General features: G+C 42.5%; 1 protein-coding gene across 1 annotated transcript in view; it reads left to right on the plus strand.

Annotated features, from left to right (window-relative positions):
* The first annotated feature begins 2,169 nt into the window (after window positions 1-2,169).
* Window positions 2,170-23,109, plus strand: part of LOC117463344 (NACHT and WD repeat domain-containing protein 2) — a 44,019-nt gene continuing 23,079 nt past the window's right edge. Inside the window, exons 1-4 of the mRNA XM_034105537.1 lie at window positions 2,170-2,315; window positions 3,296-3,464; window positions 11,036-11,124; window positions 22,419-22,535. Coding sequence (XP_033961428.1) covers window positions 2,310-2,315; window positions 3,296-3,464; window positions 11,036-11,124; window positions 22,419-22,535 — 381 coding nt within the window. The 5' untranslated portion in view covers window positions 2,170-2,309. The remainder of the gene's footprint in view (window positions 2,316-3,295; window positions 3,465-11,035; window positions 11,125-22,418; window positions 22,536-23,109) is intronic.

Below are 23,109 nucleotides of genomic sequence, written 5' to 3' on the forward strand. Positions count from 1 at the left end.
AATATGTATTTTATGAGAATCCTCCCAGACCTCCCTGCAGGGGTTGGGCTTTCAGCATGTCAACTCTTTCACCTGTGGGGAAATTGCAGGATTGGCTCCAGGTCGCCCTTTTTATTTACTACAAGACAAATGTGCCTTTTTATTTCATACAGTTCAATTTGGATTGAGACAGGGAAATAATCTAAACTTCACGCGTGGCGTTTCACTGTCAAGGGTTAGCCCTACCATAGATTACCCAACGAAAATACTCTCTCGCAACTGCCGACCCGTATTGCGCAAGCGTAGATCTAAGATCCAGTAGAAATGATACAAAAGTAAAAGTCTGCTGCTTATTGTTCTACTAGGCCAAAATAGAGTGTGTTAATTAATATGTTTGGCAGTTTGGAGTAAGTCTGTAGATTTGTTTGTGTGTGTGTGTTTCATGTATAGGCCTCTCACGATAATTAATTTTGTTGGATACATTTTCCCGGAAATTATTGCGATAAACGATAATATTGTCGGCACCGTTGTATGACCATTTTAGACCCTTGACATAATGATAATATATAATAATAATTCAAGTACATCATTTCAAACTGCTAGTCACATCCTCATGTAAATGGCAATTTATAGAGTACATTTTTCAATTAAAAAAAAAAAGTCAATTAATTGCTTATCAGGCACACAATAAAATAGTGGAAACAAACATGTGTTTGACTTTCATTAGTGAATGAAACGTTGTGCCCTTTATAGTCTGTGTCCAATATTGTGTATTTGTATATATTGTATATTATATCCTATATGCTAAGGTCCCGCTGCTGACACGATAGCAGTCATTTCGTGCGCATATGTGTAATTAAACCCATGATATCAAAATCTCACTCCAGCCAGATACCCAAAGTTGGCAACCCTGGTTATCTGCAATATCCAATTTCAACTCGGTGTATTAGACTGTGAATTAAAATGCACAGTTCTGAATTGTTAGAATAATTTTGGTCAGATGTCCTACAACTTTTTACTGAGTTGATGTAAACCTAATCAACAAATATAAGCTGCCCAATAGAAATTATCCGATGTCCATCAAAATCAGCCCACCGGATATACAAATATTGCCACTTTCTGGTTAAAAGTACATTTATTTTTAACCTAAATGGATTCAGCATCCTCAATATTCCCCAAAACCATTCCAAAATGGTCAAAATCGGCCAAGCCATTTAAAAACTATTTTCCATATAGGCCATAATGCTAATTAATGATCATCAATGCAATTTATGCTAGTGCAAATACGTATGCAAGTTAGCATCCGGCAGTTTCTATGTGCTCGGGTCCCGTAAGCTGTAATACACATTTCTAACATTTCGAACTTTGGGTTACTAAACATTTCCGGGTTTACAAGTTTGACAACTAGACTGAAGCAGAAACTAATGCTAAACTAAAGTAACATGTAGCCTATGCTAGTTGTTATTAAAGCTTGCTAACCATATCCATGAAAATGGAGAGTTAGGGTAGCATTTATTATGGTGAAAAATAACACATTAAAGTGGAAAAAAGTATTTTAAATTCACATGTATGTGGCTAATTAAACTGTAATTGACGTTTGAGTACTTGGTGAGAAGTAAATAGGACGTTATGACGTATTTGTAACTACAAATGCCGTTACTCTATACTTTGTACATGACTGGTAACAGTTAACAGTCGTAATGTCATTTTACGACACCACCCTGCTGACTCCGCGGTCCAGAGCAATTTTATTATCGGGGTCTATAAGCACAAGTCTGTCCATCGGAGAGGAGGCAGACACAGGGAGAGAGACATGAAGAGCCTCCGGATCTCCTCTGTCCTCTTCATCAAGTCAAAGTGAAGACAACGACCGGAATTAAACACTAAGCCTTCAACGTAAAAGGGCTAACTCCTGGGACAAGACAGGTGAGTTCACGGACACTGAGCAAACACACTTTTAATTAAAACTGCGTCATAGTTATAAGCTCTAAATAAGGATATGCTTAAAGACATTATCTGTTTTTACTTTAAAGCGTGTGTTGCCTTCAGTGGTAGGCCTATGTAGTAATGTATATGCTGGAACTACTATTTTATTTTGAAAGTCCCAGCCGGTAGTAGCGCTTTTATTTCACCAGGCTTCACACTCTCCATCTCTCAGAGCTCGGTCGGCTCGCAGAGACAGGAGGATGCCAAGGGGAGCACTCCGACACACGTCTGTTTTACCGAGTCCCGGCGTCGTCTCTCGACCACAGACACTCTGATGGGCGTTTTTATCTTCCTTTTACCGTCCTCGACGCTTGGATATTTTCGGAAGCCACGAAACGAAGCGAATGAATGTGAGCAACAAGAAGTGTCCTGTTATTGTGCCTGTCTCCAGTCCAGCATCACTAGTAGCCAAGTCCTTCCCGGTGGATGCGGTGATTTTTAGTTGTCTGCTTTCACAGGATTTGATGTAGTGTTCTGTAGTGGACTACCCAACTTTCCCACAGCTTTTTGTTGTCTTTTTCCGAGGTTTTCCGTCTTTGAAACAAAGATTTCAGGATAGACCAACTCCGGAAACCCAGCATCTTGACATCTACTCCTGGCGGAATAACCATTCTTAGCGGTTATTTGCCTTTACAAGCATCTTCTCTGTGGTGGGAATACGACTGATGCTTGCCATGCTCGTCTGTCCGAGTTTTGTATCGTCTCGTTCTGTTTGTCCCACAGTGGCATGGAAATTCATGAATGCGTACAAGGACATGTATACAAATTACGCATGCACCATGGCGGTAGTAGTCTGTGCGTAATATCACATGAATGAAAAAAGAAAGACATACAATCTCATTCCTGTGTTTGGAGAATATTTGATGTGTGTGTGTGAAATGGGCGTTAAAATGAATGGCAAGGTTTTGCTTTTGTCCCAGAAAAACGAATTATGTGAAAAACATCTTTCAAAGTAATATGTTAAACAAATGACAAGTGGACAAAATAGTGCAATTTCATTTGTAAAGCCTGGAAATCATTATATCGAGTCAACGAGTCCAAAGTTATAAGCAAATTAAAAACAACATGCATCTCCATTCCTTTGCCATAATTAACGCCCCATGTGTGTGGATGGTTCAGGGGAATCTGCGCGCAAGCATGCAAGTCTGTCCCTGCGTGTGCGCCTCTGGCCGGGCTAACAAGCCCCTTCTGTGCGCGTGTGTGTGTGTGTGTGTGTGTGTGTGTGTGTGTGTGTGTGTGTGTGTGTGTGTGTGTGTGTGTGTGTGTGTGTGTGTGTGTGTGTGTGTGTGTGTGTGTGTGTGTGTGTGTGTGTGTGTGTGTGTGTGTGCAGCAACGCTGGAAGTCGCCCCCCATGTGGCCGTCGGGAGTGGGGAGCAGGCAGCCCTGCCCGAGGGAGTCGGCGCTGCGCAAGGCGGCCATCAGCGGCAACATCAACGCCCTGCCGCAACACGTCCCCACCGGCCGCAGCGTGCGGGTCTTCATCTGTGCCAACCCGGACGGTAAGAGTCAGTGTGACACCCCCCACCCCCCCAGTTCCCTCTCTTGAAGCCTGCACACCCTCAAATTACACAAGATAGTTTTCTAACTAATTTTACAATTATGGAAATAGGTTACCCATATACTGACGTAGTCTGTATTTGGCTTTTTAGTATAAATACAATTTGCTGCAGTGGAAATTGAGATTGTAAAATAGCATATGATGAAAAGGATACTTGAACGTTCTTAAGAAATGGTCATAAAACACCTGCACATGCACAGTAAAGTAAAAGGTAATGTGTCAGGATGGATTTTGATCCAGTATTGATTTAGGCCTATTTTGAAAAAAGTCAGGATGCAGATTAAGGTAATCTAATTGCAAGGCGTTGAGCCATGACATGTACAAAAAAAAAATGCCACTTAACCTAATAGAAAAACTGCATGAAGTCTTTAATTAGCCATGTGACAACTTGACAAAAAAAACAATTTGGCACATGATTTATCCAATAACACATGGAAACAACAGATTGCTCTCAAAATAGAGTCATGGTGTGAGCAGAGTGCAAGACAGTCGGGTGGTGAGGGAGACACCCAGATAGAGCTCTGTATTTGAATATGCCCTCTGGGCAAGGGGTAAAAATAGGCTGGGTAAAACTGGAGTAAACAAGGCGATGGAAGTAGAGTATAGGCTATGAGAGGGAGGAAAGGGATGTTGCTTTAGTCGATTCATCGCTGCACATCACACACACGGCAAAAGACATGAATTGTCCTCAGATTATTGCACGGTTATTGTAGTAGAATGTGAAAAGTCTGCCACTGTTTAGCCACCTGTAGCTGACTCAGTCATTCAGACCATCCCGACACAGCAGGAATTTAAACGCTCCAATCTACACATGGATGGAAAAGCGATGAGGGGGCTATTCCAAGCGCTTCTTTTCACACCGTCGGCACAAATGGAAACACACACATCTCAGCCTGAGCTGTGAAAAGAGCTAATTATCTGCTGCTGTTCCCAGTGAAGCGAGGTGCTGGTGTCCACTACCATATTACTGGTAATGAAGCCATTGAGGCACAGACTCTGTCTTACTTCAAACTCTTCTGAGTCTATCACTCCAACACAGTATTTGACAAACTTTCCTGCACCTAAAACTTGTCTAACCTCCTGTAGTCTCATGTACCAAACCATTACTCATATCTGTGACCCAGGTGTGCCCTCAGCACTGCTGCAGAACCTGTTTCTCCATGTTCACTAGAGGGGGCTGTCCATACACGTACTGCCTCATACAGTAGCATTCACCTTACTGTGCCACAATAATGTTTTCATTTAGACAGAAATCCGTAACAATGCCAAACAAACCAAGGGTTAACACAGCCCCTTTCTGCTTCAGCATCTCCCTTTTGACATTTCCCTCCGACATTTCGTTTTAATCCCATCATTTAGTAACTCTGAAGAGGGACAGATTCATAACAAATGAGGTGTATGATAAATGAAGCAGTACGAGTGTAAAATCAACTCTAAAAGTTGGGCAGATCCCTCCTTTTTTGATAACCTTTGCACATACCAGTTTCATTTCACTGTTTGAGAAACTGCAAAGGTGAACGCTGCTATCCGCAGTGATAATATCGGCATCACAACCGAACAGCTGCGATTTTTTTATTGTATCTGTGTGAGTGGGGGACCTCTGTGCTTTCATCCACAGTGCCAAGAGTTTTATGCGCTCGCTGGTTATAGTGTTGGCTCTGCTGAATATACTGGCCCTATGCCCTTAATCAAAAGCCACAGACAGTCTGCAGTGCACTCCCACTGTTTGTATCCACCCTCAGGGACCTCTGTTGTGTTCGCACCACCTGTAAAGTGGCATGACACCCAATTATATTAATATGTTTCAAAAGCACATTGTCTTTTCTCGTTGATGGAAGAGTGTGGTTTGAGCAACAGCACAGCATGCAGATTCTAAAATAGAAGAACCACTCGATAATACCATACATTAATAACTGAACTACCAGAAAAGTAGTGGATTTATTGCGTGATATTGTCCATATTTTCTTAACACAATTACAAAGACCAATTTCCATCAAAAATACTCAACAATACAACTAGTAAAGGGTTAAAAATGGAGGAGTGACCTAGGTGAAATACTTGATTGGATCTGAAAGGCTGTTTACAAATTAGCCGCGATCTGATTGGACAAAATCCCCAGCTGAAGATACTGGGTGCTTCTCATTTGGCTAATGTGTCTCCTTGGTTTTCTCCCTTGCATCTCTTCTAGCTCCTCACAAACAAAGAGTAGCCAACATTAGAAATCCTTGGTTCCACAGCATAAGTGACGAAAGTTACTGGGCTACAATTCAGCTACTTTCTTGCAAGTTTAGCAGGTGTCATGTATTCTCTAAATACATTCAATTCCCCTTATGTAACATGGCACCACAGTATCTCCATTTCCACTGCCTTATGACTACATGTTGCTAAACCAGAAACACACAATCTACAACGATGCAACATGTGCCGCTAGTGGTTTTGATAGTCGACTATTCTGCATATCCTCTACAATACCGTATTATAAACTTTATAAGTATCCCAAAGTGTTTGCCACAATGTTAGCCAAACAACTAATTTGAGTGGATTTACATCCTCCTTCCATGATGTTAATGAATCACTCAAGTACTTGGCTCAGGTGGATGAATCTGTGTGTGTGTGTGTGTGTGTGTGTGTGTGTGTGTGTGTGTGTGTGTGTGTGTGTGTGTGTGTGTGTGTGTGTGTGTGTGTGTGTGTGTGTGTGTGTGTGTGTGTGTGTGTGTGTGTGTGTGTGTGTGTGTGCGTGCGTGCGTGCGTGCGTGCGTGCGTGCGTGTGTGTGTGTGTGTGTGTGTGTGTGTGTGTGTGTTTGTGTGGCCACAGTCGATCAATTAAACCCCCGCTATCTGTTCTTGCCAGTAGCCAGACGTCAGCAACAAACCAGAGAAAAGCCTAACATGATTTATTGTTGTGTTTGTGTGTAGCGCTCAGTGCATTATGCAGCCCGTCTCCTCTGTCAATAAGTGTGTTCACCTTGATCCATATAAGCATATCAAGACAACTCCATTACCTTGCTGTCGTCACCCCAGGGGCTCTGGCAGGGGTTGAGTGATATAATATGCTTTGTATGCAAGCTATCACTTAAGCGGTTTAAAGTTGATAAAAGCAAGAAGCCTTAGGACGCCATGCGTGAAATCATCTACCCCTTCAACGCACCATCGTCAAGACGATAGTGCGTCACCACGGAGACCACTAATTACATTACATATTACTACCCCAGATCTATTCCAACTGTGTCAATCTGCTCTATTTGTCTTTTTCTTTTGCTCAAATTCCTGTCTTTTCACTTGTGTATCTCACTAATCGTCCACTTTTTTCAATTGACTCTGGTGGCAGAGAACAAAGGAGAGAATGAGAGGTATGGCAAGGAGAAAATAGGGAGAGCTGTCAGGTTGACAGACTGTGTCAGGGGTGGTTTTTGTTTAATAAATTGCTTTTCAGGGGCAGGTGTGTGCCAGTTTCTTTGGCTGAGCCCGGCCCCCCGTTCTGCAGATTTTATGGCGCGTGCCGGCGGGCTTATTTCTCCCCCTTGTGCCGTCCTCTGCCTCCTTGCAGGGCGGGAGATCTTGTTTGGCAACAGCTATTTTAGCGACCTCTCTGTGAGTTTCCCAGAGTGCTTTGGAGCATTGCTATACCCCCAGGCCATCGTTCTGACAAATTCAGCGTTTGGCCTCACACGTGTCCAACTCCCTTGGTGTTTGAGCTATTTCACGGAACACACTGTAAAAATATCCCATCAGGGAATGATGGCGAAGATAACAAGCGGCCCGCTGGATTATACCTGAGTAAAATGAAATTATCCACTTATAAGCAGTTGAATTAACCCCAGGCAACCAGTGTGGTTTATAACTAATGGGACATTTATATTATGTGCACATCAAGGGCTCTGTTGGGGAGAGTTTGGGGGTTGAATAGCGATAATTGTGATTGAAAGTGAACAAATTATTACCACTAACTTCAAATGAATGTTGCATTTGAAGTCTTTATGGAATATATGTTAATATTTTGGAACCTCTCACCTTTGGTCTACTTTTAACATCACTATCATATTTTGCGGAAAGGATTCAAGTCTAGTCAAACACTGTCTTTTCCCTTTTTCTTTCGTGTTGCGCATCAAAATGTCACTATATCAAATCTGTGCATCTTCTTTTGCTTCAAGGCAGGCATGTTTATTCATGGGCTTCAGAGCTCTAATTTCCAGACTCCATTGTCAAGATATGTTGATGAAATCCCACAAACTGAAGAACAGCAACTTCACTTGAAAACCACATGAATATTCAACACGTCTCCCACACTTTGGTACACTGCTAATTCGCGTCGCTAGATCCCAACATAACACAGATCCTATGTAAGGCAGTACAACATAAATGTGATAAACAGACACAACTGCTAATTTTGCATTTGATCACACAACTTTATCAAAAGGAGTTCCTTATGTTAAAACAAAGCAAAAACCTTGACAAGCTTACCATCTACTGTGTATGGAGCCTGACCATGGGGTATGTGTTAACAGTGGTAAGGACATTGTTTGTCAAACGACGAGAGAGCATTATTCTGCGAACACTGGGCTGGAGTCAAATTGAATAACTAAATACAACTATACAACTTTTAAATAATCTTAACATACAGCAAACCTGAGCCTGATATAAGACCAAGTCCGAAATTCTCCAATAAACCACTCCCACTTTTATACAGAACATAAAAAAGGCCTGGCAAATATTTCCTGCACCGGTTGGCAGTTAACGATTTGTTTGAGAACATTGAGAATATTCATAGGCACAACTACCTAGCAACCATTCCCATATTTATGTCCCTAGATATTTTGAAAAGCGGGGCGTTGTACCATTGCATCATGTCTACAGTAACATATTCAACATGACATCTCACGTTTGATATAATCATGTTTGAATGGACCAACCAACTGGTCTGAGGAGGCAAGATATTTGAATCTTAAACCCACAAGATAACATGTGGTGTCCATGGTTACAGAGTCTCCACGATCTTGAGAATCAGCCACCGGCTTACCATAATTGAGCTGTAAAATGTGTAGTGTGTCCCCTGCATAAATGTGATTATATGACGAAGCCTCACCAATGGCTGAAAGGCAACAGCTTGCAGCGCAGATATTTCCCAAAGAACTTGTAGTTTATTTTTTATGTTAAGTAGACTAACACTTCTTCAAGTAACCACTTTGATGGTTTTTAATCATACGTAATTAATGTTGTTGGCCGATAAACAAGGAATTCCCCTTCACTTTAAGTCCCCTATTTCCATCTTTCACTGTAAATTCCCACTTCTTTCTACGATGATTAACATGGATGGGTGAACGATAACCTCCAGTGGATTCCCTTCATCCTGACTCAGTGGTATTCAGATAACCTGTAGGCTCTCCATGTGCTCAGGAACATCTGGCCTTTACGGATGGCTGCATTGCACCGCCACAATTTGCCCTTAGCGTCTTCCAGGTCATATAGTATCGATTTGCTCACCGTCTGTGCATTCGCATCATTGCGGTTCCTGTTCAGATCTGCACTTCAGAGAGTTTGTTTGAGCTTAAGCCATGTCTACACTGAGAAAGAGATGTGTTGCTTACATCTTTTAGTCTCATGGTGTTTCATCTGATGAGACAGTTGCCAGAAAAAAGCACCCAAAGTAATGCCTTCAAGAAAATAATTGACTTCAACAACTAACCCAGTATCAAAATAGTTGTAGTTGCGGTCATTCTTTTCATATGAGCAGTTCCAGCAAAGATGGAATTAGCTTTAACAACTTGAATCATTTTAAGAGGCTAGGACGTGTCAAACATCCAACATTTCAAAACAGAAGCTGTATCTTTACACGAGGGCCTGGCTAATCAAATCCAAAATCTTCCATCCCAATTGATTGATGTATTCGTCATGCCTAACATGGTCCAGCCTATTTTTGTATACTCCTGTGGGAATTATAAACCTGGCAAATCAAAAGTAGTAGGGAATGTTTTCTAAAATATAGGAGTTAGTGAGTGTTGTTATCAATTTAGACAAATGCATTGTGCATCATGATATCTGGATATGATTAAAACACGTCTTACATTCTAGTTGTGTATTCATTGAATCTAGATTACTGATGTTTTTTCATAAAGATAACGGGGTATTCAGTCATAAATACTGTGGTATTTGATTTTCTCCAACATATTTCGACTATATTTCAATGCTTAATTGAGTGCCATAAGTTCTCTCATAGATGAAGAGAGAAAATAAAAGCTCACAGGACAATTCTGAAGGAAAAGATAAATTGGTCCACACTATTGTAATGGAAATGTGAGGGAGGGACACACAGCGAGAAAGAGGGGGAATGTAGCACCATCCAGTCTTTGTTTCTTTGCGTGTGGGTGTGTACACAACAGACACATGCATACGTCAGGCTGCCATAACTCATCATCATCCCACAAAATAGAGGGAGAGAAAGTCTTGCCGTTATCAGCACAATACAAACAACAACACAGTTCTGTCAGGTCACATCGAGCAACATGCACATTTGGATTCCACTACTTTCAACACTTCCACACACACTCTAAATCCCTACACACTCTAAATGCATCTACGTCACTGTACTGTATGATATTATACATTTCCTGTAATGTATCTGATGGAATTAGACGAGAGCTCCATTTGTTTCAGTGCATACAGTTTTGATTTGACATTTCGCCCGGGTAGCTGTGGGCGGATATGTGTACGGTCACGGCCCGAAGCCTTACTAAAGATAGACGGGAGCAAGATTCGTCAGACCAAATGTGCGGGCTCTTCTGCTCACGCTGCGTATGACACGGTTAGCGGCTGAGGGGATGTTTTGCGTCCGCCATGTGTGTGTTCTTCGCGCGCATAATGCGGTGCACGCGGGGCTTCTTGGTCACAATGGGGCCTCTCTGTCGGGCATGTTCTGTTTTTAACCATCCGTCCACACCCTTCAGAAAAAGAGAGGGAGGAAGAGACTGGGCCTGTCCGAATACATTACAGTGACCATTTGGAAGACAGTGAAAACGAGAGGACAGGAGGAAGGAAAGTGGGACACAACAAGAAGCCGTGGGCGCTCGCTCAGACTGTCCAATATGATCACTGCCTCTGTGCATCCTGCAGAATCCCACAGGGGGTCAGGACTCTCTTTTCTTGGATATCATACTTTGTGAGGGTCTTAAAAATGCCAAACAATAATATAGGGTTTAGGTTTATATCGGCATGACTTATATAAGATGAATCCATAGGTGATCAAGCAGAAATGTGGCAAATGACTCATAATATTCACCTGTTGTTCCATTATCCAATTTGTCACAACAACAACAAAAAGTTCAGACAAGAAAAGCCACAATTGATGCATTTTCACTGTTACTCGCTACATACCGTCATATTACCTGTCATTTGCTCTACTTTTAATTAAACTGTACATATATACGAGGTGTTTTTTTCTTGTACTACTATACATGAGTCCTTAAAGTTTGCTTTTTGGTATTTGTTATTTTAACACTTCTTTTCTTTCGACTGCAGACACAGAGGCAGAGAGGAACGCATTGAAAGAGCACGTCTACCCGAAACTACGAGACTTCTGCCGGGAGAACTATGGGATTGAATTCCAGGTAACTGGCTGCATTCTCGTTTTTCTACCTTTTTATTTGTTGTCCTTTCCATCTCACCTCCCTCCAGCTTAAAGGGAACTGTATTTTTCCAGCAATGATTGTTAAGTGCCTCCAAATCTACACCGTGGCATGAGAGAGCCTGGATGGGCCCCAGTGCGCCGTGCAGAGGTCCTTGTCCCTTTAAGCGGACAGAAGGCCAGCAGAGATAAGGCTTGCATCGGGGGAAGGGACACATCTAGCTGTGGATAAGGCAGTATAATTCAAGGGCCATCCCTTTGTTGTTGTCGGAGGATTGCAAAATCCTCCCCGTGGTGATGGGGATCATTTGCATTGCAAATCAGCATCGGAGTACACGGAAAGATCGCTATCAGAGGTTTTTTATTGTTTGTTTAACAAATCAAGAAGAGCCCTCGAGTCAGGGGGAGATTTCTCCCGTAGATTGTTCCTGGAAGGGTTTTCAGGAGATTTGTTTCCGATGAGACCCCGGAATTGTTTACGTAAAGCTGTAGTCAGCAGGGGGTCCGCAGCTAATTCTCATTTCACGCTAAGTATGTTTGCATCATTAACAGCTCCGAGCGCATTCCATCTAAAGTTGTTTTCACAAGACTTATTACAATGGGGGTGATAATACCTCCCATGTACGCAGGGCTTGTCCAGCCTTTTACAGAGTGTGAGTTCAGACTTTGAATTTGTGATTCTGATTCTAGATTCTAGTGCAGAATCCTATTTCTGAATTATTGGAGGAAGAAAACAGAAAGGGAAAACACTGTTTTCAAAGCAGGCTTAAGCGGCCGATTCAATCACGTCATAAAATGTTTTCTTCATAAAGAACTTCATTAAAGATGATGCTGTGTATTTTCTATGGCTCCCACAAAAAAACACAGTACAATAGTATGGCTTTAGAATAAAATGCCAATGCGAAAATATGAACATTTGTTTGAGTGGTATATTTAACGTCAGTCTGACTGAATCAGTTTTTAAAACACGTGTCTGAAGGCTGAGGGTTCTTATAATGCTGGCCTGATTGGAGGACTTGGAGTGAGTTGTGAAGGAGGGGTGAAGGTCCTGTGTGATGAGGCTTGTTTTATGTCTAAAGATTAAATAAAAAAACATACAATTCTAGTAGAATGTATCACGCCGATGTGGACGCCATAGACAATGTCGGCTCAATTTGAGTACGAAGATTGAATATTCTTTTACGATTTGTGGAAGGCATTTATTTTGTTCACTGTCTTCTGTAGGGGAACCCTCAATCCGACCACATGACTTACTCCTGCTTGTCAGACTTTTTGTTGATTTGAATTTAAAAGCGATTACAATACCAAATCTTCTTCATCATTTCTATCCTGTCGTTTGGCAAATCTGGGTTGAAATGGCTTTGTGAGGCGATAAGCCCCCGTTACTGAATGCAAAGACCCTTGAATCTATGGCTCCAAAGCTCCATAAGCAGATTCTACACACACATGACGCCACACACAGCACCGCAGTGTTTAGCGCCAAGCATGTTATAAACAGTATGTCTGGCACCCAGAGCCAGTTGCATGAATTAACATAGATAACTACTATTAAAAGCGTCAATTATATAAAGTCAACGGGGTCAAAGACGTGGTAACCTTACAGAACCCCTCTAATCTGTGTGTGTGATAGAGAAGTGCGAGGTAAAGTGAGACGGGCGAGGCAGAGACGTTTTGGCTCTGGTTTCTGTGGCCACGTGTCTGTCTGGTGATGCAGCGCGCTGTGACGAAGCGTGAGCAAAATGATTATGCGGAAGGCCTGGGAGTTTAAACTATGACTCACTTACTCTCCCTCCTCCCCCTCTATCCGAACCCCCATACTCCTTATCCCCACCCACGCAAAGTGAGAATTGGCACCTTGGCTAAAACCACCATTTACTGGATGATGAATAGTGCTAGTCAAAATGTAGCTTATAAAGCATTTTACGTGTAATATACGGTTTCCTATATTGTCCCTTTTACTTGTCATGTGTGCTCCGGCCGTCCCGTTCACACACGCGTGCTCCGTCTCTCACACACGTCCGCTGGCACACACTGACACACATATGCCAAGCTGATGAAACCCTATTCTTCCCGTTCCCTCGTCGCTTGACTCAGTTTCCATGCAGAACGTTCCCTAAAGAGGATGGAGGGACTCGCAGGAGATGGCGAGGGAAGAAGAGGTCGTGGTAATCCAGCCCGAGGGCAAAGTCCTCATTCAGTCAGCAGCTTCTTCTGTGATCCCTTGTCACCGTATCTGTCCTTGCTCTTTCTCGATTTTCTTTTATAAGCTTTGTAAATTATTACACAAACAGACACAGAGAGGATCAGGGTCACACAAGGTTTCCGCCTGTCTGTAAGCATACTAGATTACAATGTGTGTTGTTTGGTTTCATTTTACGTAACTTTTTCGTGTTTTTCCCAAGACATTGAGCAGTGGATTTCACCCCTTTATTCTGTCTCAGAACACTAGTCTGAAACCAAACTCGGCCCAGGTGTATAAAAGCATTTTTAATTGAATCAGCCCCCCAACGCCTGAAGGAGCATTATAATCATCTCAAGACGAAAGTGGGTTTTTCACGCGGGACAGAGTGTGAACTGTGCTTTGCTGGGGAAAAGGACACACATGACTGCTCTTTTCCACCATGGCTGCTGGTGTTGAATCTGCCAGAGATAGTGTTCTCTCGCTTTTTCATTTTTTTAATCACCAAATTCTGCATTGGGTCGAATTATGCTCAGCTTTATTTGGATTTGGTTAGCTTGTTTTCAATGAATAGTCAATGATGTATTTGCTATCGGGTAATGGTAGATGTCTTAAGTGTCCATGAGCTCCTATTTGTGGCAATGACTTTCCAGAGAGTTTGGTTTAAAATTGAGTCAAGCTCATTAAGCTGGTATTGTTGATGTGCAGCTGAAAAAGAAATAAGCACATTTTTGTAGGAAAATGTTTTATTGTCTACAGACGAGCAGTTAGTAAAAACATATACATTGGTAATATTACACATTCAAACACCTCATGTCAATGTCTATGGCCGTAGTTACGGCAGCTGCTTTACTTCCACCTACAACCTGGATTAGTCTATAGATTCACTCCACCTCACAGCCCAGTTTTTATCATGGCGCACATGCTAGAGGTCAGTTCCTCATCTAGCTTTGAATCTCAGTTCCTATTATCTTAACCCATCCGGCAATTCTTACTCTCATAAATCATCCTCTTACAATGCGATCACCTCCTCCCCCATGCAGGAGGCCTAACTGCATCTAAAGGTTTACTGGAAGAAGCTCTGTTAATCATGTGGCTGGACCTCTCTATGGTCGCCAAACTCTCTGGCTGTCACACACACACACACACACACACACACACACACACACACACAGCGCAATTATAATAAGAGTCCCCTGGCCACAGCTGTTCGATTCTGTTTAACGGCTGTCACTCCGACGTCTTTTACAACCCACAACACGAGATGACATTTCACGATGATTTAAACAAAAAAGCCTTTTCATGTGCATCCAGGAAGCACATTTTAAGCATTTTGTTAAACAATAATCAGCATTTCTAATGGACAATAATCAATTAATCATTTCCAGCTTGCTTTCAATAGTGAATAACCCGTAACAGGGTCCCCCCACAACGGTGTTTAGTCTGGTTGGTTTTCTAAAAAAATATCTTCATGTGTTTAAATAGCAACTGCTTTGGTTCAACATGGTAGTTTAGCATGAGCCGATAGCTATACCATACAGTCATCAAACGACAACTCTGAGTTTTCACTAGCAATTCTGATTTTATATTTCCTTTGCCACATGGGGCAGGGAGGTGCGTTTGTTTTATAGTTTGTACGACCCTAATAGTGGTCACTAAACACACCCTGTACGCCAATCTTACCAAAGTAAGAGTCTCCACCTGGTGGAACAACTGCATACAGCTAATCATAACATTTCCAGACAGTTTGCCACTTGTCTTTTTGGTATAAAGGAGGAGATAACTTTAGGTTTTGTTGTGTGCCCAGAATGATATTTCTAAGATAAAAAACCTCCAAAGAAGAAACCCTTCAAAGCATGACGTCATACTTGCTAACCTTGAGACCTCAGAAATCGGGAGCATTTCAAAACCGCGGGGGGGACGGGATGCCGGAGCTGTATTAGATTAACATTAACATGCTTATTGTAGTTGTAACTTAGTGCACTGCCTTGCGGCCTGTAGCCCCATCCTTGATGGAGCATGTGTGTGGGCTGGACCTGTATTTTACAGGACAGGAGTGAGCAGAGGGTAGAGTTGTCGATTCTTGTTCTGTTTTCTGTGATATATTTTCCTCACCCTCTCAGACTTTCAATTGCGCGCGCTACTACTGAAACATGCTACCATGGAAACCAAACAATGGTGTAGCTGTATTAAAGTCCGAGTGGAAACAGTCCTGAGCAAATCTGATTTTGTCAGAAATGCGGGAGAAATATGACCCCGGGAGGAAACCGGGAGAGAGCTATAAAATCGGGAGTCTCCCGCGAAAATCGGGAGGGTTGGCGAGTATGCTTGACGGATTCATCGCTCTTCCATCTGTTTACCTGGCTGCCATTTTTCTCATTTGTTGTCTTTCATTCTTCTCTCAGTCTGTTTCTTCCGCTGCTTGGCAGTCTGCCATCATCTCCATTCACTCTCCTGCTCTGAGTTGTTCTGTTCTATTGAGTCTCTACAGAAACCTCCACTGCTGACGATCAGCAAAGATGATCAAAAATCTAATACGAAATGCCTCCAAGGTTTCAGTGACACTCTGTTTGTAAGACCCCTGGGAAAACTATTCATTCTCATTACTGTCACCATCGTGATTGTATTTTCACCCTTGTCAGTTTATCTGTTGTCAGCAGTACATTAGATGGATAGAAAGGCATGGGTAAACATGATACAGATGCTGCTCGCTATCATCATAAATTAACTATAAATATGCATACCAATGCTTAATATTTAAAGATGTTCAAGGATATCTTACCAATGTTTAAAATCAATTATTTTTATGTGAAGTTGAATGGCATTCATTTCAAGCGGCATCTTGTATAATCTGTGTATAACCAGTGTACGCTGTCAGGTTTCTGCTTGGCAAAAATAAAGCCTGAATGCCTCAGGATATTCAGTCTCGTTATCTATTTAAAAATGCACACTTAATTACGGAACAACGGTTTTAGGTGAAGTTGCCACATTTGAGCCAAAGGGCAGCTGGGAGATGAGAATATTAGAATAAGATATGTTGACCTTTTGACTCTACGCATAATAAGCACTGGTTGCAATGGAATTAGAGGCAACAGCTTTAATCAAGATTCAGGGTACGATTGAATATTGACTCAAACTACAACAAATTAAAAGGACAGACGAGAATGTAGTAAAACCAGAATTTAAAACTCTTCAATTGAGAATCTATGCTTCATCTGATCAGCCGTCAAGGAGACAGAGTTAAGTCGATTTCCTGTCCAGTGTTTGGCTTAATTTTAACTCGACATTATTTCAATCAGGAGAGACGGCTTGTGAGAATAGAGCGAAGTGATTGGTTTAAGAGTGACGCCCCCAATCACTTATTGAGGGGAGAGAGAGTAGTAACGTGGAAATAGTGAACGAATGAGTAAAGAAGGTCTTCCTGGTTGAACTTGCGCTGAGCTTAATTTCAATCAGGAGAGACGGTTTTGATGTAAGAGTACATATTTATTGCCAGGATACACATGAATGTAAAGGAGTTTTGGCGATTAGGCCCCGTTGTGCAGGAATATCATTCGGGAGGGGAGAACCGATCCGATGAAATCCCCAAAAGAAATGATATATAATGAAATGAGATGTACTGGTTTCTTACCTTACGAGCTCGCTGCGGTGATCTATGGATATAATGAGAGAATTTATACGGGGACAGAGAAGACATGTTATTGACTAGCGTAGGACTAAGAGTGGGATAATGCATGGATGGACATGTCCTGGCTCACACGAGACTCAGACCCTTCTGGTCAGACATGAAAATAAAATGCGTGGATGTCACATCCTGGCTCACACGAGCCGGAGACCCTCCGGTCAGAACATGGTTAAACGTGGAACGTGACTTGAAATAAAACATGTGACACGACAGGACCTGCAAGTGTAGACGTGCCCGTGATCTTTAGATTGATGATGCAATAGAATCCAGATAGGAACATGGCGATGATATGTGAGCTGATATGCTAATGACACCACCACCAGTTATATGCATGATTACCAGAGTTTAAGGTTTGAGAGATCTTTGGGATGCCGGTACGAGCTGAAGTCTGGACGGACGAAGGAGGTCTAGGCAGCGTAATGCACCTGGCTGTTGCTTGAGACGCTGATGCCTGAATATCATATCCTGGCTTATACAGCCTGAGATGCAGACTCTTCTTGGGTCGCACCATGATATGTAATTAGCAGGGATGGGTGACGGATGGACGATGATGTGATGGAAGTAGGGCTTGAAGTGTAGGGGAGAGGGCCGGCGCCCGAGTTGAGCTGTCGCTAAGTCTAGCCTAGTCTAGAGGATTGCCCCAGAGTTTGGGGAGAATCTGATTTATAATTATTTGCTTAGAGATAATGACTGTTTTGAATGTGTAAACGATAGTGAACGTTTGAGCGTGCCGCTATGCGGATGATCTCGAGCAGGGAGAGTCACTACTGCAGGTGAGTGGGCCCTGCGGAGATTCCCCCCCCAAAACGAGAAAGTGCATTAGTTAATGTTTTTTATTTATTTTTTATCTATATATATTTTATTTTATCTATTTATTTTTATATTTATTTATTGATTAATAAAAAAAAAAGTGTTTGAAGCCCTAAGGGGAGATAGTTCTACGAGCACGGGATCCGGGTGAGTAGATGAGACGCTGCTAAGCGAGTGATGTTAGAGAGTGGAGGGGTGAATGATCAGAAGAATTTCCCGCCATGTGGTTTCTGAAACGGGGCGGGGTCTTAGGCCGGCTGCTGCGCCTGGGACATACGGACCTCGGGTGAAAATCTTTGCAGGCGCTGCAGATATTCACCTGGAATGAGAGCTGTCAGAGGGGAGAGCAGATTTAAAAGGTTTAGCGGAGCGCTATGATAGGCTTATGAGAATAGAGCGAAGTGATTGGTTTAAGCTGGGGAGTGACGCCCCCGATCACTTATTGAGGGGAGAGAGAGTAACGTGGAAATAGTGAATGAATGAGTAAAGAAGGTCTTCCTGGTTGAACTTGCGCTGAGCTTCATAACACGGTGGCCAATCGTTTGGAGCACCCACATGACCTGATCAAATGCAGCTATACACTTCAAACTGCAAAAGCAACACATTTACAACACAACACATTACCATTCTAGCACGTCGTAATGGATAGCGCATCCAAATGTGTCCTATAAGCCATTGAGTTGATAGGACAACAAGGACAGTGCCTCTTGTTAGTTACCATTTAATGAGTGTTGGGATATCGAAAGTCTTCTTGAAGAGAAGAAATCACTCTTAAAAGCAGTTTAAGGGTCATTTCTTTGCAATTTGCAGAGAAGAATCGGATTCTTTCTCGATAATTGCAGTGTTCACCGACTGATGCTTTGTTTGCCATGCTGCAAAACACCTGCATTGGTCAACAGTGATGTGATTAGTTTTTCCTCTTCGAGTTTACTTATTGATTTGAGTGGATTCCAAGTTGTGTCTCCTCCCATCTGTCAAGCACTTCCATCTGGCGTAGAGACCTCGATTCGCATTAAGAATGGCGGTCCCACAGCTGTTTTTCTCGAATGAACACCCAATTGTATTTCATTTAGGGGAACTGTCGGCTGTAGAGTTACTCTCAAGCATCATCTGCCAGGAAACATGTATCTCCCTGAGCATCAGTTTCACTAAAGTCCTGCTCCCTCCTCCGCCGCTGCTTCATTATAGCCACCACGAGTCATGTGATCTCATTACCTCACGTCTTTAACCGGCTCTTAACCTCAACTTGCTACGGTTGAGCTGCGACGACTGAAACACCGTGCCGTAATTAATTACTCCAGTGAGTCAGAGCATGACAGATTTTCTGGAAAGCATGGATGCCAAATTTCCTCTCAGCACTCATCATTGACAACCAAAATCAACTCATGAAGTGAAGTTCAACCTCTTATCCAGGCAGGCAGACTATTAAAATCAGTTAAGTAAAACATAGCATCAAGAGATCAAGTTGAAATCCCTACCTTTCTGTTTGTGTGTCTATTTCAGAAATATGTTTGGCTATGGATTTGCTGCTAAAACCTGCTTTTTACCCGAGCATTTAGAAAGCGGTATTCATCAAACATTCTTAGAGATTTACTTCACGTTTCTTGATCAAACCTTCTGCAGCAAAGAGCTCAAGATATTGTTGTATCTATTTTTACTGTTGTGTTTTTGCCTATCTGTTGGTTGACTTTTTCCCCGCCTGATTTCATTTCCTTTCTTCTCAGGCATCTTGGGCATAATCCCAAAGTCTAATAGTCTATCATTCAATACATTTAAAAAAAGGGTTCTCCTGCGTTTGACCTGCCACAAGCAAATGCCTTCCAAGGGCATTAGAAAGCTGCTTAGTAGAAGCTGTTACGTAAGAAAAGGCGCCCCCGTTAGTTTAGTGGGAGGGAGAAAAAGGGTGGGGGAGAGGGAATCAAAAGATGAGCAGCAAAGACGAAGGAGAAGTTGGCATGAAAGAAAAAGAGAGGAGGAGGGTGAAAAGGAAACTGTGAAACCATTCCAGCCAAAGCCCCACGAGTCTTCATCCAACCAGGGCTCCTCGTTAAAAAATATCTTTCATTAATCCATCCAAAATACTCGCCGTTTGACTTCCTTCCTGCCGATTTTAAATAAATGTGCCTCGACTGTTTCCCCTCCTTCTCTCCATCCATCCCTCCATACTCCAGTGAAGCACAGTGGGTGATGGGGCACATGTAATCAGTGTATCCTCCCCTCACACTTGCGCACAGTGAGTGGATATGACTAATGTCTTCATTTAGCTTTTAATTACCGTGCATCCTCCCAATCACCTACTGAAACCCCGTAGATCGGGGGTCTCTCGTCTAACTTCATTCCCCCTCCCTCCGCTCCTTGTCAACACAGGGCCGATAGCCGTCTCCCACACATTTGCGTTGGAAGTTGGAAGTACATTAGTAACACTGATGCAGAGTGACTGATGTGCTAAGCAATGGGTTTTCCACAACAGTGAGGGTATTGGGGTGTGAGTGGGGGGGGGGGGGGTTCTTCTCAAAGTAAAAGCCTTCAGAATAATGGAAAGAGGCTACGTCTAATCTGCCAACATTTATCTTTTCATTGTAGCACTGACAAAACAATTTAATGAAAATAAATCTCCACAACTTGTTTTAGTGATTTATGAAGAACAAATGCCTAACATTTTTGTTTCATATAATTTAGAGCTGAAACAATACATCTCTTAATTGTTTACTTAATCAACACAAGTTAACTCAGCAATCATTTAGTTTCTTCTCCCCTATTTGTCTAATATGAAAGCGCACTTATCTTTTGGTTTTTAATTGTTGCTTGGAAAATCCAAGCAGCTGAAAGGTTTTTTTCAAATACTTTTAATTGATTGAACTATTAACCTAAAATGGGCTATAAACGTAATTTAGGGACATTAGAATGAATAGTTAATCATAGAAAAGGTTTAACATTGAAGATAAATAATACTAGAGAGAATTCAAGTGGTCCCAACATGGCGCCTTAATGGGTTGCAGCACAATCTGAATGGTTGTGATATGGGTTAAAGGATAGGAAATTCACAAAAGTCAATTGTTCTATTATTTGCTTATTTCTGACATGTTTGGCATTCACAGTAAGCAGCTTTGAAAATGTTTGTTTGCTGGCGCTGCAAGGCTAAAAGTTTGATTGCTATACTGGAATAATTGATAATGAGGATATGTGTTAGTTGCACCTTGAGGCTGTGAGATAATGTCTCCTTCCAAGAGTAACACAGCTGCTCACGGGTGCACACAAACAATGGAGCAGATGAGCTGAGGTGTCGCTCCAGCCCTCCTGTCTAGTCTCCCAGACTGTCTCAAAAGTCCCACTCAATTCCACTGCCATCGGGTTATTTAGGGCTGCCAGTCACTGCTGTCCTCCGCCACACTGCGGATGTGTCAGTCACTGCCAGGCTAAACTCATTTGAGCTGAACAGCAGAGCATGAAGGAAGAGAGCTGCTGAGTTACTTCACCTCATCTCCCCGCGACACCCTCTGCTCCTCGCCACCAGGGGAACAAACCAGCACAATCAATAAATCAAATCAAACAAGACAGAAGAAGAAGAAGAAGAATTATGCGGCAACATTTATTTTGGGGACTGAAACCTGAGAAAACTGCCCGTAGGACGGCGTGTTGTCCTCTTTGACGAGCCCAAACCTGCAGCAGCGTGGTGTGTGTCCTCACCCTCTCTCTGTGGTGTGTGTCCTCACCCTCTCTCTGTGGTGTGTGTCCTCACCCTCTCTCTGTGGTGTGTGTCCTCACCCTCTCTCTGTGGTGTGTGTCCTCACCCTCTCTCTGTGGTGTGTGTCCTCACCCTCTCTCTGTGGTGTGTGTCCTCACCCTCTCTCTGTGGTGTGTGTCCTCAACCTCTCTCTGTGGTGTGTGTCCTCAACCTCTCTCTGTGGTGTGTGTCCTCACCCTCTCTCTGTGGTGTGTGTCCTCACCCTCTCTCTGTGGTGTGTGTCCTCACCCTGAGGGCAGGACGTCTCCAAGTGGTTGACCAATCACAACAGAGTCGACCAGCCCCTTTTTGGACATTAAAGCAAGGAAAGACGTCACAGTGGAGGCACAGAATACAAATATGAACCTGAACATTAGCATAATAAGTCCTCTTTAAATTCATGTTGCTGATAAAAGAGCAAAGCCTCTCTATAAAACAGCAAGGGTATAACCTTGTTTCCTAGAAGGAGAATCTATCAATAACTTGCTCTTTGGGGAGTTTAGGGAGGTGGTTGTGCTATTTGTTTGTGTGTACAGTGGAAATAATTAACATATAATGACAAAACATTTACTATTTAGAGGTGTAGGAGATAGAGCAAGAGAAAATGGGCCACAGTGAATACATCCAATTTATCTTCCTGCTCGTATTAGTACACAGAAACATAACTCTTTGTGTGTGTGTGTGTGTGTGTGTGTGTGTGTGTGTGTGTGTGTGTGTGTGTGTGTGTGTGTGTGTGTGTGTGTGTGTGTGTGTGTGTGTGTGTGTGTGTGTGTGTGTGTGTGTGTGTGTGTGTGTGTGTGTGTGTGTGTGTGTGTGTGTGTGTGTGTGTGTGTGTGTGTGTGTGTGTGTGTGTGTGTGTGTGTGTGTGTGTGTTTCTAGGTGGTGGACCTGTACTGGGGCACGGACCCAGAGGAGTGGGAGAGTCCAGATCTGCAGAGACTCCGGATGAAGCTCCTGGAGGAATGTCTAAAGACGTCAGCGGGACCGTGTTTTGTTGTAAGTATTACACACAGGTAATAGTTAGAAATAAAGTGGATTTTAAAAGTCTGAATATTATCACCGCTCAAATTGCTATGTCCAGAAAATCTGTTAAATCTAAATCAGTTTTCCCCCGTCGTCCCTGTCTATCTCATCACATGGCTTTGATATATAGAATTAAAGCCGGATTTCCCCATAATTTTAAAGGTTTTATACCTGTGTGAATTACCCTATAAGAGGGAAATCAACATTTTTCTTGCAGTCTTTTTATGAATATGACACTGAAAGGAGAGTAGCTTTCTATTGTGTTCAATATTATGACATTTGAGATGATGTACAATCCCTTTTTTCATATTTTCTCTCACATATGCCGTGTTTTGGTAACAGCTCTATGGGTTCGTTAGGGTGCTCAGATGCAAATAACTACAACAAACTGCCTGACAAATTGGTGATACTTTCACTATAACAAACTGAAACAAGAGTGAAACAGCTTCAAAACATGACATTAGATTCGTTAGAGTCGTTTTCTTATCGTCTAAATCCATGCACTGCTAAAATTACACTTGTATGAATGAATTATGTGAAGTTCTAT

This window comes from Pseudochaenichthys georgianus, chromosome 18 (assembly GCF_902827115.2).
Source record: "Pseudochaenichthys georgianus chromosome 18, fPseGeo1.2, whole genome shotgun sequence".
Taxonomy (NCBI): domain Eukaryota; kingdom Metazoa; phylum Chordata; class Actinopteri; order Perciformes; family Channichthyidae; genus Pseudochaenichthys; species Pseudochaenichthys georgianus.